Source organism: Theobroma umbraticum, unplaced genomic scaffold (genome assembly GCF_002168275.2).
Source record: "Theobroma umbraticum cultivar Fairchild unplaced genomic scaffold, ASM216827v3 scaffold_130.0, whole genome shotgun sequence".
Lineage (NCBI taxonomy): Eukaryota > Viridiplantae > Streptophyta > Magnoliopsida > Malvales > Malvaceae > Theobroma > Theobroma umbraticum.
Genome location: NW_018397264.1, coordinates 6,010,652 through 6,027,520, shown reverse-complemented (window position 1 = coordinate 6,027,520; position 16,869 = coordinate 6,010,652). Strand labels below are relative to the sequence as shown.

Here is a 16,869-nt window from a genome sequence, read left to right as displayed (position 1 = left end):
TATATATATATATATGACCAAAGAATAAGTTAGTGCCTAGGAGATAAATGAGAGGTGTGAAATGAAGCAAAGTTGCTTGATTCCTTTCTTTTCTGTATATCATAATTGGGATATTTGTTTTCTTATTTTCTGATCTGGATAGGATGCGCAATCTTCTTGTCAATTATTATTTGCATTAAATTAATTTGGCATGTGTGGCACTTTTCTTGTGCGTTAACTATGTTGTATGATGACATGTCGAATGGATTTCACGTAATTAACATGTGCACACACTAATCAGAAAAACATGCTTAATTAGAAATTAATTGATTATAAGGAAGTTGCATTTGTTTCTTAATGAGTAGGAAGTTGCATTTGTTTCTTAATTGATTATAACTTGAGAAGGATGAGACTTGAAACAATTTTTTAATCCTTACATGATCCATGAGGGGGTATTAGCCATGTGATATCTTTGCCATTAATCAAAGTCATGGGGTTACTTTGAATTATATTTCAGAAGGCTTATCTCGTGAGTAGCTGAAGCATTGGGTATACATTCTGACTCTATTCGAAATCATACTTGAGCTGTGATTGTCCCAAAACTATATGTTAAAATGTAGTTGACTATGGATATCAGAGGTGAAAATACCAACTTTCCAGCTGATATTCCTTCTTCCCGCTTTAGTGGATATATGGATGGTATAAAAGTACAAAGCAATCAATATCATGCACGCTTTTACCTCAATTGTCAAGACAAGAAGACTTTATTGAAAGACTCCATGTATACTACAATCATCCAATGAGTGTACCAAGTACAGACGACAGATATTATTTGCTTTGATTTCTTCTGTTACAACAAAGCGTACAAGCAAAGTGGGGAGAGAGATTTAGACATAAGCAGAAGAAGCAGTAGTTTGATCCTGGTTGAGTCAATATGAATATGCTGAAGGGAAACCTTGGTATGGATCGCCAAGTGCAGCAAAGTTTCCAGGCCGTGCAAATACAACCTACAATATACATAGACGAAATTCAGCTGAGTTTTAAGCCAACATTAGTTAAGCGTTATACGATATCATTTACAGTACCAAGGAATCTTTTTCTTAATATCCATTATCTTAAATTCTGTAGTTTTTATTTGTACTGAACTATGAGTAATAAGCAAGCATAAACAATAATTGAGTATATATATGATTAAGGATTAAGGAGTGCAATAGTTTGGCGCATGCAAATATTTTCCCACTTGTACTGAGCATTAACACATTTCAAGTAGATACAGTCAAAATGTAACAGATATCCACATTCCACATAGCAACTAATCTTCTGCTATTTCAAGAAACTTACCTGGTAATCTCCAAGCGTACGAGATTTAAAACCAGCTGCACAGTAATCAAAATAATATTCCCATGTCCTCATGAACTTCTCATCAAACCCCAAAGCCAGAATTTTGCTGAGAACAAGGATGAATATATCATCATCAAACATATTTACTCTCATAACCTTGTCAGAAAACAGCACAAATGATGGGGGAAAAGCTTCATTAAAGTAAACAAGACATTTCTTCATGCTAATCTTAAATAAGCACTTGTGTGATATTAAGAAAGGTCATAAAAGTACCTCTGATTTTCCAAGAAATTTTTTCTCCAACATCTCAGTGTTTGGAAATAATTAGATCCTATATTTTCCACATGCTCCACACTGCACTCAAAATCCTTCAATTAATTTTGCAGGCAAAAAAAGGATGCAGTACAAAGAAAAACTAAGACTGAACTATAATGTTCTGTCAAAAACAGTGGTTGTTACCTGAGTCTGGATGCCACAGCCATGGCCGATAAAATCCTACTCAGAGAAAGCAGGCATCCACCAGGGAAGATATATTCCTTCACAAAGCCTGCACTTTGGGTGTACTCGTCAAAAAGCTCCTCTGGCATTGATATGAACTGAGAACAGAAGACCACTCTTAAACCATTAGCAATTTTTTAAAGTTAACCAAATATCTGAGTCATTTAATTTGGCCTAATTTTTTTTTTTGAAAAGTAATTTGGCCTAATTTTAAATGGACAATAAAGCACCAACACTCGGCCAAAAAAGAAAAAGACAATAAAGCACCAACAGCTAGAACCTTGTAAGGTAACACAAAGGCACAGTTTCTGTTGTTCCCATTTCATCATTACCTGAAGGATGAAAAGCCCATCCTCAACCAATGCAGACTCACAGCATCGGAAAAATTCCTCAATATATTCATTGCCAACATGTTCTATCATCTCACTGGAGAAAGCAATTGGAAATCCTGGCATTAGTTTTCATGTGAATATATGATATAGATTTATTGTGGGAAGAACTTACCAGGATATGATTCTATCGTATTTGCAGGTATTGGGTAACTGGCGATAGTCACAGAGAAGAAATTTGATGTTGTCCTGATAGCAGGATTTGTTAAGTTTTTAAAGCAAGTTAAATAAAGAACCTGAGGTAGATATCAACACAATTATTTTCAGGCCACCACTATCATTACCTGAAGTCCAGCTTCCTTCACTTTTGCTTCTGAAAATTCCAGTTGTTCCTCTGATAAAGTAATTCCAGTATATTTGCATCCAGTTCTTTTGACAACTTCAATAGCAAAGCTTCCCCAACCACTTCCAATGTCAAGAACTTCATGCTGCTTCTCTATTCTTGCCTATATACATGTCAGACAGGTTCAGAATCAAATAAATAACAACGGCAAGGAAAAAGAATACTACGAGACCACTATAAATTCTCACTTTATCAATTAGAGAACTGATTTTTCTTTGCTGTGCAACCTTCAAGTCTTCATCTTCAGTCTATAAAAATAATTTGATATGAGCATCATCATGTTAGAAGTTAAGGTCCCAACATAATTAACAAGGAGATGATTCTCTTGTTCATGCAGTGTTCAAGCAAAATCATGGAAACTGGGATCTTGACCTTAAAAATTCCAGACGAGTATTGCATTGTTTCACCCAAGAATAGAGCAAAAAGCTCATTACTCTGCAAAGAAGTTGGGAGGAGTTAGTAAGATTTCATCTAAGAAATCCTGTTGCAAATAGTTGTCCTGAACAAAGGACCTAAAGTTTTGTGACCAAGGAAATTCTTTAGCGTCGAGGCTCAAAGTGATTTTTCTTATTATAACTTCAGCAGAATGCCATCAACTTAAAACTGACAAGGTCATAGCAGAGGAAATTGTGAGTACTGTTTTCATGAAAATTTTCCCTTTCGTTTCTCAATATTGAATCAAGATCCCAACTAACGTCTGACAATGAACAGTGCAACTTTAACACCTCAAACTATTCCTCTAAGATCTGTATTGTTAATGATGCAAAAACAAAAAAAAAAGAACTTTTAAAACCTATAATCCATAGTAATGTACAAGCCCTAGCTGTAAGTGAGGAAGATCCTAAGAATGAGGCTATGGTTATGACATCATAGTGTGTTATCCAGTCTGTGACTTTTACGAAGGACTAGTTCTGCTTGGATGGTTATTTCGGCAGATAAAGCTAGGTGTATATAGATTTTCACCATCAAGGACCATGATGCTTATACAGGATTAATCTTTTCTTGTCTTTAGATGACATTCTTATACAAGTGCAAATTATGTAATTCATGGCCAGAACCAGGTAATACCAAAAGAGACAGAAGTAGTTGCCAAACATGAAAGTAAAATGTCCAAGGCCATTGATTCATTCCTTGTGGAAGAGTTAATCAAAAACGCTTATAGTGATACAATAAAAATAACAACAATATTGTAGAGGGTGACTATGTTGATCTAATTCCATGAATTTAGGATTACTACCTACCAGATCATAATGACGAGAAATATTCCTACGAGCCTGTGTAAGAGTATTTTGCCTTAAGACGTGCCTAAAGAAATACTTTGCAGAAGCTATACCAGCCGTGAACAGTGCAGGTGACCACCAACCACTACAACCAATTGAGTGTCAATGCTGAATAAACTGAATTTATTAATAGATTGTACCAGTATCAGCTTTAGATTCTTCTCCAAGTTATAATGAAACTTTTTTTGTTCAGTCGTGAGGCAGAAAACTTTGAGACTTTGTTGGCAATGAGTATCTGCATAACAAATCAATGAAGATTCTGATAAAGTACAAAAATATGTATAGGAGCAGATTTGGCTAACCTTTTCTTACCAGGAAAAGATTCAGAAGACCTTTTTCTTCATCAACAAAATAAAAATCACCATTGATAAATGCATCTGCAAGGCCTAAGTCAGCTTCTGTCATAATCTGACATAACACGTATAATGCTTGTCAGAACCATGCCAAGGTTTGTGCACCTTATTTTTTAAATTAACAACTAATTTAACTTGATATGTCATTCAGTTACAATGAAAATCAAATGTCAAACGTGAACTAGGACTAAAGACTGTCTACCTTCCAGTAAAATTGTGGGTTGTGCACCTTCAGAACTGTTTTAAGGGAACATTTTTCCATGCTTCCTTTGAAAGTAAACACTCTGCCTCCTTCCTCTAATAAACTGTTAATGCGACATGGAACATTGTAACAATGCCACCATATATAACATTTTAAACTCAGTGTTCATGCCAAAAGACAAATCAACAACACATACAGTGAATATGGAAGTTAATGAGTGTTGAGACGAGGACGCTTGAGACTAGAGACGGTTTAAAGTCAAGAAACAATCAGCAGTTTGTATCATTTATGGAAACCAAATTGATTAGAACTAACAAATACAAGTTGGTAGGATGCCTTGCTATTCAAGAAGAATGCAAAAATCAGTACAACAAACTAGAAGCTAGGTATTAAACTGGAAATAAGAAAGATGCAATTATTTTTTAGAACTCACATTACGCAGCCCATGGAAATATATTGTTGAAAGAATTTAGTTACAACAAGACGTGCCCCTGTTTCCGTGAAAGAGAGCGACAAGTGCCTTTGACTGTTCAGAACAGATGAATGCTTTCCCAAGATACCATGTGCAGCAACCATACCAGCCTGATAGAAGAAGTGATCCTCAGTTGAGAACTGATACCAGTGGCTCAATAAATTATTGAAATATGATAATGACACTAAGAAAAATTGAATTGCAGGAAACTTTCACTTGAATGTAAATTTCATATGCTGATATTGAAGTTGTAGTTAGCATTGCAGCTTATACTAAAAGCATTTCCCTAACTGCAAGAAAAGTAAACTGTTAAATAATATTAGCAGAATCTAAGTAGTAGCTACCTTGAATTTGTCCTCAAGGAAGTCATAGCCTGGAAAAATTGTAAACAAATACTCAGATGAGATTCAGTTGATATGATGCTTTCTCATCTTCAAACATAATACCCTTAGATGTAACCTAAAGATATAGTCACCGTATATTCATCTATTAATTTTATGAAGAAAAATCTCACCACAGAACCAGATTCCTCTCTTCCCCTGAATCTGATCAAGCTCTAGTGAAGCTTTTGATGCAGCAATAGAGGGAATTAAAAGGCCAGTTGACCACTTAAGCAAGGTATTGTTTGGTGTATGGTGTGGATTGAGAGTCACAAAAAATTGCAGACTTGTTTTCCCAACATTCTGCAATTAGAGGTTATAATAATTAGATCATTAAATCATTTTAAAATCTAATTTATGCAAAGAACTTGTTGCAAACCTGTAGCACATTTAGCCAGCATGTTAAGCATGCTTTGTCTTCACTACTTCTAAGTTCAGTGCACTCCATGCTGATCGATTCTTGGGCATTAAATTACTATCGCAGTGAAGGAAAATATCACTGCCAACAGAAGCAATGATCAGAGTTTCATACACCTTAGTAGCCTTTCCATCAACAAGTTAAGGAACGAAGTAGTAATCTTTAAAGTATGGTGCACTAAAGGAGATCAAATCAACATGTACTAATTTGAATTTCAATATGATGTTGTTTTTCCCGTTGAAATTTTGTTCTAGAGCATTTAATCTGCAAAAGCCATCAGATATTATCATAGTTCTTCAGTATATGAAAGTGTACCATGCTCTGACAGGACCAAAATTCGATTTATTGTCATCTATAACAATATGAACCTTGTTATCAGAAGTTGTGATAGATTAGAATGCATATAAATTTCGAGATGTAGGCACAAAAGCATATATTCTGGAACCTGGAAGAATATTGGAATGCACCCAGTACTCTCATTTCTTCAAATGTTGCTTGGTTTCCTAATAATGTCAGGGCCAAGGGAGTATCGACAGCCATTATGCATCCATTGTATGTTTCTTGGAAGCCGTCTCCACATACTATGATGCTACCTGCTAACCCCTTTTCACAGTTATCATTGAAGGTCCATAAAATTGCTGATAAAGAAAATGCCTTGCATCCAAATGACAATGCCTAAAGTTTGCAAGACGATGCTCAAAGAAAAAAAATGTCATATTTCTGGGATACATATCAAATCACAGATGGTTTTCACTTTTCATTTTCCTTTCTCTGTCACATTATTTGTTTAGATTTACTTTGCCGATATTATCCAATATATCAGCAAAATTTTACTGACATAAAACTTAACAGAGAAAAGCTATATGATAAAGTTTTTAAGTACTCACCATTATCAGCAGGCACAACAGAATGTACTTGGCAACCAAGTTTCAACTGACAACCTCTACTCTCCAAAATGTCTCTAACCTGATTTTGTTATTACCAAAAACGAGTTGGAAATATACTTAGCGTACAGCTAAAGGACTTCAAGTTCTATACTGTTTTAAACAACCTATTCCACAAATAAGATGAATAGGGGAGTTGGAGCAGTTCAAGAAGCTAGAAATGTGCACCTTTTTCACAAAATATGAATGCCTTTTGATAGTCAACCACTGTGGACGCCCCAAAAGCTACAAATGGAAATGCAAACATAATCAACAAATCAAAAAATAAAAAATCTATTTTGGCATGAAAACTACAACGGCTTTTAGACAGGAAGACGAGACTGTGTGCAAGATGATAGGTATAGCTTTCATTATATTCACTTTATGGTAGTTCCTATTTTTTGAAAAACAAAATAAAAAGTACCTGAAACATATGGTGACTGCAACAAAGTGAAAGAGTGGAGAAGGCCGAAAAGCTCATAACTTTTTGTGTGGAGCAGCACCATATTGAACCACATATGGGACCCTGAAAACATTTCAAAATCTTAATTCATTTCCAATAATTGGGTTAACAAAAGCTCAAGAAAGTTGGATGAAATATATGCAAATTCTTCGGCAGCTCACAAGAAAAGTGTTCTGAAATGTTTCAGAGTAACCCCTTGACTTTATAAACTGCCCCAAGGTTTCATTGCGATCAATGTCTGGATTGTTCTCAAGCATTTGAAGATAACTGCAATAGAAACCAATGCAGCAAACTTTCAGTTCTAAGAAAGCAACAAGGTGAAAACTGAAGAGGTAATATAATAAAAGTGAAAGATTCACCTAATGGCATCATCCCTGAACTTCATAATTTCTCTAAGGACTTGCCAAAAGTAGGGGTTCAACATGTTCTTTCCGTGTGCAAACAAGCTTGAAAAACCATGTTGGGTGCCCCATTCATAACCATGGCCTAGCTTGTCATGGCTGACAGAGAATGACACGTCGGATGCCTCCACATCAACTCCAAGTATATCAAACAACTCCAACATTCTTGGATACGTTGCCTGTTAAGTTTACCCAAAGCACATCAAATTAATTTCCCCTTTTTACTAGCCCAAAATAAAGGCCAAATGATGTTCCGATTTCCAAAGAAAATCCAACAAAAGAGGGCATAGTGGGCTTAGCTATTGGGTTGTGTGACTAGACCAATTCGAAGGAGTCCAACCTTAAGGTTGGGCAACTTGCTCATATTTATTATATGGACATTTTAAAAAATAAGCTTTAAAAATAATTTTTTTATAATTTTAACTGTTTTTAATCAATTTAGATAAAATTACTTTTAATAAACCCTTCTTATATTAAGTGCACATGATGTTACAAGTTATATATAAAAATACATTTCACTTTATGTACTAAACCTTTTTATATCAAGTGCACATGATGTTACACGTCATATATAAAAATATATTTCACACTATGTTCTAAACTTTTTTATATCAAATACACATGATGTTATATGTCGCGCACATGATATTACACATCATGTTAAAAAAATATTATTATTACATGTCATGATTAAAAAAAGTTATTTCACTTCATATTTCAAAAAAATTATTATTACACGTCATATATAAAAACATGTTGCACGTCATTGTTAAAAAAATATTGTTACGCGTCATGTTAAAAAAAAAATTATTGTTACACATTATATATAAAAACATATTACACATTATGTTGAAAAAAAATGTTATTATTACATGCCATGTTGAAAAAATATTATTATTACACGTCATGTTTAAAAAATTTTGTTACATTTTAATGCTTGAAATGTTGTTGTTACCTATAAACTAAAATTTCAAATCCTTTCAACTCTCTTCATTTATTTTGTTTTTCTTTTACGATTTGGCACCGATTAAAATGTTTCTAACATGTTTTCATAAATCAAAACATAATTTTTCTTATCTACAACACCTATTTCAATTAAAAATCGAAAAAAATTTCCTTTGAAAGTCTAGATTTATAAATTTCAAATTCTTAAATTTATTAATATCAAAGTCTCGAATTGATTCAATTAAAAATTATTTTAAAAATTTGTGATCATTTTTATCATTTTAGTTTCACCCAAAACATAAAAAAATCAAAATTTTCAAATAACTACCCACCCCAAGTATATTAAAACTATCTCTCGGCGTCATAAAAGAACGGGAGAGAAAAATCAAGAATACAACAGAGGAGGTTGAAGAGAGAAATCGAGAGAGATAGATAATGAGAGAGAGAAATTGGAAGCAAAGACGGAAATGGAAGAAATTGTAATAAATGATTTAATTTATTTGAAATGATTTTCAGGATATTTTTGTCTGAGTCATAGCTAAACATGACTAAAAATAATTAATTTTATTTTGATGACTATTTTTGAAATTAAATTATGAAAATGATCATTTTTCACAATTTCCTCTTTATTCTATCTTGTCTAAAGTAAAAGCAAGGTTTAAATACACTATGCTCCCCTTATTATGGAAGTCATCTAAGTTATTATGAAGTATATAAATATATATATATATATATATTGATTAATATAGATAATAACTTGATAATTTGACTTTATTTTTCATGTCTTGCATGTGTTAATTATATATTGATCAATAGGTCAGATTAAAAAAAGAAAATCAAGTAGTGTTGACTAGCTAAAAATATTCGATCAACATCTAATTATAAGAATATGATTTTTTTTTTTTATAATTGAGTGAGTGGATTCAAACTCTACTCTTTAAGCAAGGATTATACACTAACCAATAACTTAAATGCTCAGGTGTTATAAGAATATGATGATTTTTTTTATCGTTTTGTTTAATTGAAAGAGAACGATAAAAGCAATGATGAAGGAGAAACTTACAGGATTAAGAAACAAGAAACCAAGGTCTAAATCAACGGCATGGAAGTTGACAGTCTTGGCATGGCCACCGAATTGGTCCTCTTTCTCATAGACCACGACGTTAACGCCTGCTTTGGCAAGAACGTAGGCCGAAACCAGCCCTCGAATGCCACCTCCGATCACAGCAAACCCCATCTTTCCAACTCTAATTACAACTTCAATTCATGCAACACCTTTCGCTCCCTGCTACCCTGCAATATCTATCTCAACTAACCTTGTGAAAATTAATTTTCCATGGAGATTAAAAAAGAATGAAAACTATGAAATGCGGGCATGTTGAAGAGGCTTGAAGCTGAACCTGCAGGAAAACTTGACTGAAATTAATTTCTACTTAGTCGAAAAAAAAGAAAAGTTTGATGGTTGCCAATGAACCACATGCAGTTGTTTCCTTTAAATTGGCAAGCTTAGCTAGCAGCTGTTCATGTGCATTAATGGCTATTGAGTGAAATTAAGTAAATATATATCTTATATATGTTATAAAAAATTCATTAATTTAATTACAGCTCTCCATTGTAAAATCTTCAGGCTTGTGCTAAGATATTGAATTATTTTGTTTTTTTTTTTTGTATTTAAACTCAGTTTGATTTTTCGAAACTTAACTCAAGTACAAGTTTGACTCAAAATTTTCAATAAAATTTTATAAATAATAAGTATCATACATTTTGTTTTGTTTTATTTATACGAGTAATAATATTAAACAAATCAAAATTAAATTAAATTCAAAAATCATTTAAATCAAATATATTAATATGTTCAAATTCAAATAATTCGAACGGACTTGATTGGTTAGGTAGAGAATACAAAAAGATTACAAAGAAATAAATGACTTCCCCACATGTTTCACATGGCAATTTCATTCCAAAAATAATACTCTTCAATCTCCATAATGTATGATGAAGAAAAACCTTGGCATGGAGCCCCCGAGGACAGTGAATTTTCAAGGCATGAAAATCCAAGATAATGTCTCACCCTGTATCGTAACTTTATAAACATTTAATGAAATTAGTTAACTGTTCATTTTAAAAATTAATTTTTCATTTACAGCACTACCTGTATTCCAGCACTTCAATTTATTGATTTCAAGATGGCTTTTACCAGAGCCTGGATGCAGCAGCCAGGGCTGAGCTTATTCTATTCAGGGAAGGCACGCATCCACCAGGGAAATATGTGTTCCTTGATAAAATCTGAAGTTCGCCTGTACTCATCCTAGCCTTCTTCTGGTATGGATATGAAGTATGGAAAAATTAAACGATAACCATCCTTAGCCATTAACAGAAGTGTGAACGGAAAACCAGTTAACTGACAAAGTAGGAATTGAAAGATAGGGGACTTGGCCTAACATGCCTAACATGCCTAACATTAGCCTTATCCTTACCAATTGTACCGAAAGAAGAGTTAACAGGGTCTACCTTCCAATAAAACTGGGGATTCTGCACTTTCACAACAGCCTCAAGTGAACACTTTGTCACATTTCCTTCACAAGTAAAAACCGTTGCTCCTTCCTCTAATATGATGAAGATGCCACAAAGCAGATTATATCAGTTATATCAATCTTGACAATTCAAATTCAGCGTTCAAAGTTAATAAGATAAAAATGAACAATAAAGAGGGAATATGAAAGACAAATGGACTATGTTTGGGTTCAATGTCATGACAAAAGGAAAGGCGAAAAGGATCAAAAAGGGGATAGTGAATTGAAAACATACAATCAATGTATATAGCTGCAGTTTCATAAATGTAGGTAAAAATGATAATAAAAGTTAGGATTCCATCTGAATAAAATAGATAAAACTGTTCTACATTTAGAAAGAACTGGTTTGTCTAATCCCACACGGTGCATTTTCGTTTCAAACCAAATTGTGTAATAGAGGAAACAACCATTCCACAGACTCTTCCTGCCATGTCAGTTGTAAAGGCAACAGCTATGCAACAAGAGGAAGCAGGGTATCAAAGAGGGGAATGGAGGAAATGCAGAGGGAAAATTATGTGCACACATCATGCAACCAGGACGAAACGGCTCGCCATGTTTTCCATGGGTACTTTTGGCTCGTTAATGCTTTCGCAGGATAATATGTGTAGTGATCAAACCTGCCCGACGACAAGTATGCTGATGTTCTCAATTCTTTGTAACTAAGTTCGTTCTTGGTAGTCACGAAGGGAATAGACATTTATTGTTTAAATTAAACAACATTTTACAAATCAGGCTACACTTGAAAAGAAGTTAAATTAAAGAAACTACCCATATTTACTTTTGACAGCATGATTATAGAAAACTGTTAAAGATAATTATACAAATTATCTAATTAATGTTATTATACAATACTATTATCTAATTAGGTTACTAAATTTAGGTAGAGTTATATTACAATACTATTAGTTAATTAGATTTAACCTATAGATAGGATGAATGTAGTCTCTATAACCCTTAGCCTTCTAAGCAGCGATTCCTACTACCTCTTTCATATTCTAATTCTATTTATTTGAATATTATTAAATTAAATTAAATTAAATGCATCATTGAATTGAATTAATAAAATAAACATGTAATTTCTAAAAAATTAAATTAAATTACAGTTCGTAGTACCAGGCAACTTCTTAGCTGAAGAAACTTAAACGGACCGTTTCCAAAGACTATTGAATTCGCAGCACCACCTGCAGTTCATCTTGGTCATAAAAATGCATATTGTTGATTTGGACGGTAATCTTTGTATGGTTACTCGTGGTGTTTGTCCATATTAGATCAATTATGATAATGGAAGAGTTGGACAAGCAATTATTACAAAAGAGTTTTAAGATTTTCAAGCTCGACATGCACATGAAAAATTGAGAGAAAATCTCGTAGTTGGGTGACTGCTCCTTGTTTCTTGAGAATTGCTGTAGTTTCTCCGTCTTAGCAGCTGACCACCTTGGTTGCAGGTCCAATTGTATTTACTTTACTGAGAACAATTATTTTCTTTATTCCTAGACTAGCGTCCCTGATACAGGCATCTACAATTGTAATGATAAGAAGGCAGACTATATCATCGATAACAAATTGCCAGATTTGCGTTCTTCATTCTCCCCACCACTTTGGATCAAGCTATGCTCTCATTAACGAGGCATTTGTTAGTTATCAGAGATTCTTTATCATTTATGTTTTCATAACTTTTAGTCTAGAGGTTTTATGTTTGGTATATATCAAATTTCTCAAGTTGTTAATTTGAATTATGTCACGAGTGATTAAACTTCAGTGTAAAATAGATACATGATTTTGAAGACCAAGTACTTCCATCGGTGCAATAAAATCTTAAAGAGTCTTCATGTGGCAAAAGATATTTTTGCTTCTAACAGAATGTAATTTAACAAGTTCATTGAAACTTATGGCTACTATATCTTATGTATGATATCGTACTGTAGCCATTTATTCCTCTTTAGAGGAGCTGATAGATGTAAATTTAAAGACAGAAAGGAGAAAAGAAGTAGCTACAGCTTGACCTGCTTTCAACGCAGAAGTTTGGTCCCCTTTCAGAGAAGTAATCAGTCTAGTGCTGAAGAAAAACCTTTGTATGGACTGCCGGGTGCAGCAGGGTATTCATGACGCGAAAAAACAACCTACAATGAGGGGGAAACTCCACTGTTGATTTCCATGCATAGGATTAAGTAGAGATGCAGTGAGTGTACGAAGTTTTACCTGATAATTCAAATGTGTCCTTGAATTCATACCAGCTGCCACATAATCAAGATAATATTCCCACATTCGAATGAACTCCTCATTGAATCCAAAAGCAACAATTTTGCTGTAAGAACCAAAACGAATGCCCCAGAATCAAAATATATACAAATTTTCACAAATGTTATAACATCCTTTGTACTTGAACAATACAAACAAACTAAGGTGGACCATGCCAAACTTAGACCATATATATTTCTTTCCATGAGGTAAGTAGAGGTGCAAAGACATACCTCTTATTGTCCAATAACTTATTTTTCCAGCATCTCGCAGTTCGGTGGTATTGGCTTCCTATGTTTTCCACATGCTCCACGCTACATTTGTAGAATTCTTTAGTGTTATATATAGTGTGTAGAAAAAGGAATGCAACCAGCTATAAAATTGTGTCTAACAACAGTTAATTATACCAGAGTCATACTCTATTCCTCTGCAAGGGGTACATATATTCAAACTAGCTAAAAGACAGAAAACACTACGGGGTAGCTAGCATGAGGGGTACATATTGAGGCTGTAAAGGGGCGGAGGGTGGGGGTATTTATGGGAACCGCGCCCTTCAAAATTTTTAAAATTTTTTATTTATTAATAATTTATTTTAATTAAAGACAAAGGATAATGTATTTGTGAGAGTCCAGATCTCTAAAATTTTTAAAATTTTTGATTTATTATATATATTTTAATAACTCTTTAAAAATATTTTTTATTTAATAATTAATATCAATAATTGAAATAAAATAACATTATAAGACTTTACCAACTTTATCCTTAATTTTTAAAGTTCCCCCCACTTCCGTCTTTCAATTTTTTTTATTTTACTTTTTTATTTGTAACACATTATTGAAACGTATTTTATTTTTAAAAAAATTTATAAATTTATGAGCTTGGACAAGATAAAACAGTGTGTAAAATTTTCTTTTATCCTCTTTTTTTATTTACATTATTTAATTTTTTATATATTTAATCATTATATAATATAAATTTTTTATTGCAAAATTTTTTATTAATTTTTAAATTTAATGAATTAATTTAAAATTTTTTAATTTTTATTTTTCTTCTCTGACCTCTCAACGAAAGTCAAAAGTTGTCACGCCTACCAAACGTTGAAAATATGATTTGATGATCTTGGTGTCAGTTGGCGTAGGCAAAGAAGGGTAGAGTCATTGGAATCGGCTTGAGGGTGGACGTAGGAGAGATAAAGACAAACGCGGGTGCACCATTGCATGGAGAGTGGGTTTTTGGGGACTCTGATTCTCGTCTGGATTTAACGATGGCGGCTGAATCATTTGAAGATTGAATGTATGGCACAATGTTGTATTTTCCCATTTGGGGAAGGTTTTTGGGTATACTTATGTAAATCCATGGCAAAGGGAAGGGAATGATGGCTGTACAAGTCACGTTGTTGTAGGTGGAAACAGGGGAGGACCATGGCTGTCCAATGTTTATTGGCTTGTGACCATGGCGCTTGAAAGCTTGATGTAAATTCTAGTATTAACGAATCTTGACTAATCAAAAAATAAATAGGAAACAGACAGGAAACAGATGTCTGACTGTCAATGAAAGAAAAGTCTGAAGCAGATAATGAGGTTAATTATCCTAATTGCATGCCCCCCACCACCCCAAAAAGTATATAGGCCACGTGTAAAAGATATTAGGCAATGCCCTGACAAATATATATATATATATAGGCCAATGACTTTTCTTTCCTTTTTTTTTTTAAATTTTGAATGATGCTAAACTTGTAGTGATCAGTTCAAATGTTAATGGCTGATTGAGTAGGATACATTAATCGTGGAAATAATAAAGAAGAAAGGGGAAAAGAAAGCTTTCCACCAGTTTTGATTTGCTTTGTAATTATTGTACGGTATCTCCTTTTACGACGAAAAGAATTTTAAGATGCTGTAGGGAAACCTTTGTATGGATTGCCAAGTACAGCAACATTTCCAGGGCGTGAGAATACAACCTGCAAATGTTAGTGAAGCTCCATTATACCTAGATGGCGTTGCAAGCCATAGTTTCCAAGAAAATATATGTGCCAGTGCTAGAAATTCACCTGGTAATTTCCAAGGGTATTTAACTTGAAACCAGCTGCACAATAATCAAAATAATATTCCCATGTCCGAATGAACTTCTCGTTGAATCCCAAAGCAAGGATTTTGCTAAAAGAGCAAGATATGAAATGCCCCAGAATTAAGATGCAGGTTCTCAGTTAATTACGAAGAATAATTTCCGAATAATGTCTTATTTATATCAACTTCTTTGCATGACAGATAGAGAGATGTAATGGCATACCTCTGCTTCTCCAAGAAATTCTTTCTCCAATGTCTAAGAGTTTGGTAATAGTGAAGCCCTATGTTTTCCACATGCTCCACACTACAATTGCACACTTTCCTTTAGTTTTCTGGATATATAACCAAATAGATACTACAACAAAAACAAAAAATGGCTATCTACAGATATTTTTACTAAGGAATAATGCATTATACCATAGTCTAGATGCAGCACTCATGGCTGATGTTATCCTAGTCAATGAAGGTAGGCATCCACCTGGGAATATGTATTCCTTGATAAAATCTGAACTTCGCCTGTACTCATCATAGCGCTCTTCTGGTATAGATATGAACTAATAGAAACATGCATGAACCACCCCAACCATTAGCATAGGTGTTTGAAAACAAAACAAATTAAGCAATTATCATGGCTAAATACTGAAAATGTAAGGAAGTTGAGCCTACTTCAAGGAATTTTGGGACCGTAAGGTCCCTTTTGAATGCTAAAAGCTTATTGGAAGATCATGTGCTTCATATGATACTTGTTGTTAAGCTGATAAGAGGCAGACAAGTTCTTTGCAACTTGTGTTTGTAAATTCATTTAGCTTACCTAACACTAAGGTTGATGTGTCTTCTGACTTTATACATTGAATATAAGTCTTAGTGGAATAAACTACTGTAGTGTGATTACAGTGCTTCTCTGCAAAAATTTATTTGTTCTTCATTCTTTCTTAACAGGCACTAATTCTTTTGTTTCTGCTCAAATTATAATTACCTGTAAAACAAGAAGTCCATCTTCTGCCAACACTGACTCACAGCAACTGAAGAAATCCTCCATGTATTCATGGCCAACAGCTTCAACCATCTCACTGGATATGACCAAATTGAGTTATGGTTTTTGTTTGGTATTATAATGGTAAAAGTTGGTGACAAAAGAACGTACCAAGATATTATTCTGTCATACTTCTTGGTGCTGGGTAGTTGTCGGTAGTCACAGAGTTGAAATCTTATATTGTCCTGATACCAAAGTTAAACATTGTGAATTTGACTCCAAGAAAGCTAAATTGTAAATGATGTCATTCTAGAAAATGCAGAGATATTGATGGCTAAGAAGTAAGAACCCTGACGGTCATCATATGCAATAGCCAGAGACATGAATTACTTTTTCTTCGGAAACTGGTGCTAAGGCTGATACTCTCTATCAAAACAGCCATGACTAAACTGAAGTTTTAATTGCTAAATAAACATAGCCAAACACAACAATATGCTACAAGATAAAGTTGGCCAGTATTTTACCGCTTGCAGGCATATTAATGCAGAAGATATGCAAGAGCTCAGGGGTAACAAATGGAAAACAATTTTAACATGACAAAGAATATACATACATACATACATTTATATATATAT

The 16,869-nt window shown here is 33.6% G+C and overlaps 3 protein-coding genes and 1 long non-coding RNA gene across 9 annotated transcripts in view; all 4 read right to left on the bottom strand.

Moving 5' to 3' along the window:
- Positions 1-742: 742 nt before the first annotated feature.
- Positions 743-5,540, bottom strand: LOC110421323 (uncharacterized). The gene is made up of 16 exons (XM_089784424.1): positions 5,372-5,540; positions 5,202-5,230; positions 4,819-4,967; positions 4,386-4,488; positions 4,143-4,238; positions 4,011-4,065; positions 3,792-3,928; positions 2,923-2,985; positions 2,739-2,798; positions 2,492-2,653; positions 2,323-2,396; positions 2,151-2,244; positions 1,780-1,916; positions 1,594-1,674; positions 1,321-1,426; positions 743-986 (listed from the first exon to the last, which is right to left on the bottom strand). The coding sequence occupies exons 3-16, from the start codon at positions 4,959-4,961 to the stop codon at positions 909-911; spliced, it is 1,389 nt and encodes a 462-aa protein (XP_089640550.1). The 5' UTR covers positions 4,962-4,967; positions 5,202-5,230; positions 5,372-5,540; the 3' UTR covers positions 743-908.
- On the bottom strand, positions 5,405-10,460 carry LOC110421321 (uncharacterized). 2 transcript variants are annotated; one of them, XM_089784433.1, is made up of 9 exons: positions 9,451-10,460; positions 7,401-7,621; positions 7,203-7,308; positions 7,003-7,104; positions 6,768-6,824; positions 6,543-6,621; positions 6,101-6,251; positions 5,617-5,736; positions 5,405-5,540 (listed from the first exon to the last, which is right to left on the bottom strand). In XM_089784433.1, exons 1-8 carry the CDS (start codon positions 9,622-9,624, stop codon positions 5,640-5,642), a joined length of 987 nt encoding a protein of 328 aa, XP_089640559.1. In that variant the 5' UTR covers positions 9,625-10,460; the 3' UTR covers positions 5,405-5,540; positions 5,617-5,639. The 2 variants fall into 2 exon arrangements, with proteins under 2 accessions (XP_089640559.1, XP_021290571.1); XM_021434896.2 differs by lacking the exons at positions 5,405-5,540; positions 5,617-5,736 and having other exon boundaries at positions 6,151-6,258; positions 9,451-10,457.
- A 2,463-nt stretch (positions 10,461-12,923) lies between these two features.
- LOC110422301 (uncharacterized) lies at positions 12,924-13,605 on the bottom strand. Its single transcript, XR_002445706.1, has 3 exons — positions 13,432-13,605; positions 13,160-13,265; positions 12,924-13,080 (listed from the first exon to the last, which is right to left on the bottom strand). It is a non-coding gene; the product is annotated as an uncharacterized LOC110422301 (long non-coding RNA).
- A 1,209-nt stretch (positions 13,606-14,814) lies between these two features.
- Positions 14,815-16,869, bottom strand: part of LOC110422000 (uncharacterized) — a 10,428-nt gene continuing 8,373 nt past the window's right edge. For 4 of the 5 annotated variants that reach the window (XM_021435752.2, XM_021435753.2, XM_021435755.2 and 1 more), the window contains 6 exons: positions 16,406-16,479; positions 16,238-16,331; positions 15,679-15,815; positions 15,485-15,565; positions 15,246-15,351; positions 14,815-15,155 (listed from right to left, as the gene is read on the bottom strand). In XM_021435752.2, the coding sequence (XP_021291427.1) occupies positions 15,084-15,155; positions 15,246-15,351; positions 15,485-15,565; positions 15,679-15,815; positions 16,238-16,331; positions 16,406-16,479 (564 nt within the window). In that variant the 3' untranslated portion in view covers positions 14,815-15,083. The remainder of the gene's footprint in view (positions 15,156-15,245; positions 15,352-15,484; positions 15,566-15,678; positions 15,816-16,237; positions 16,332-16,405; positions 16,480-16,869) is intronic. The other variant, XM_021435754.2, reaches the window with a different exon arrangement.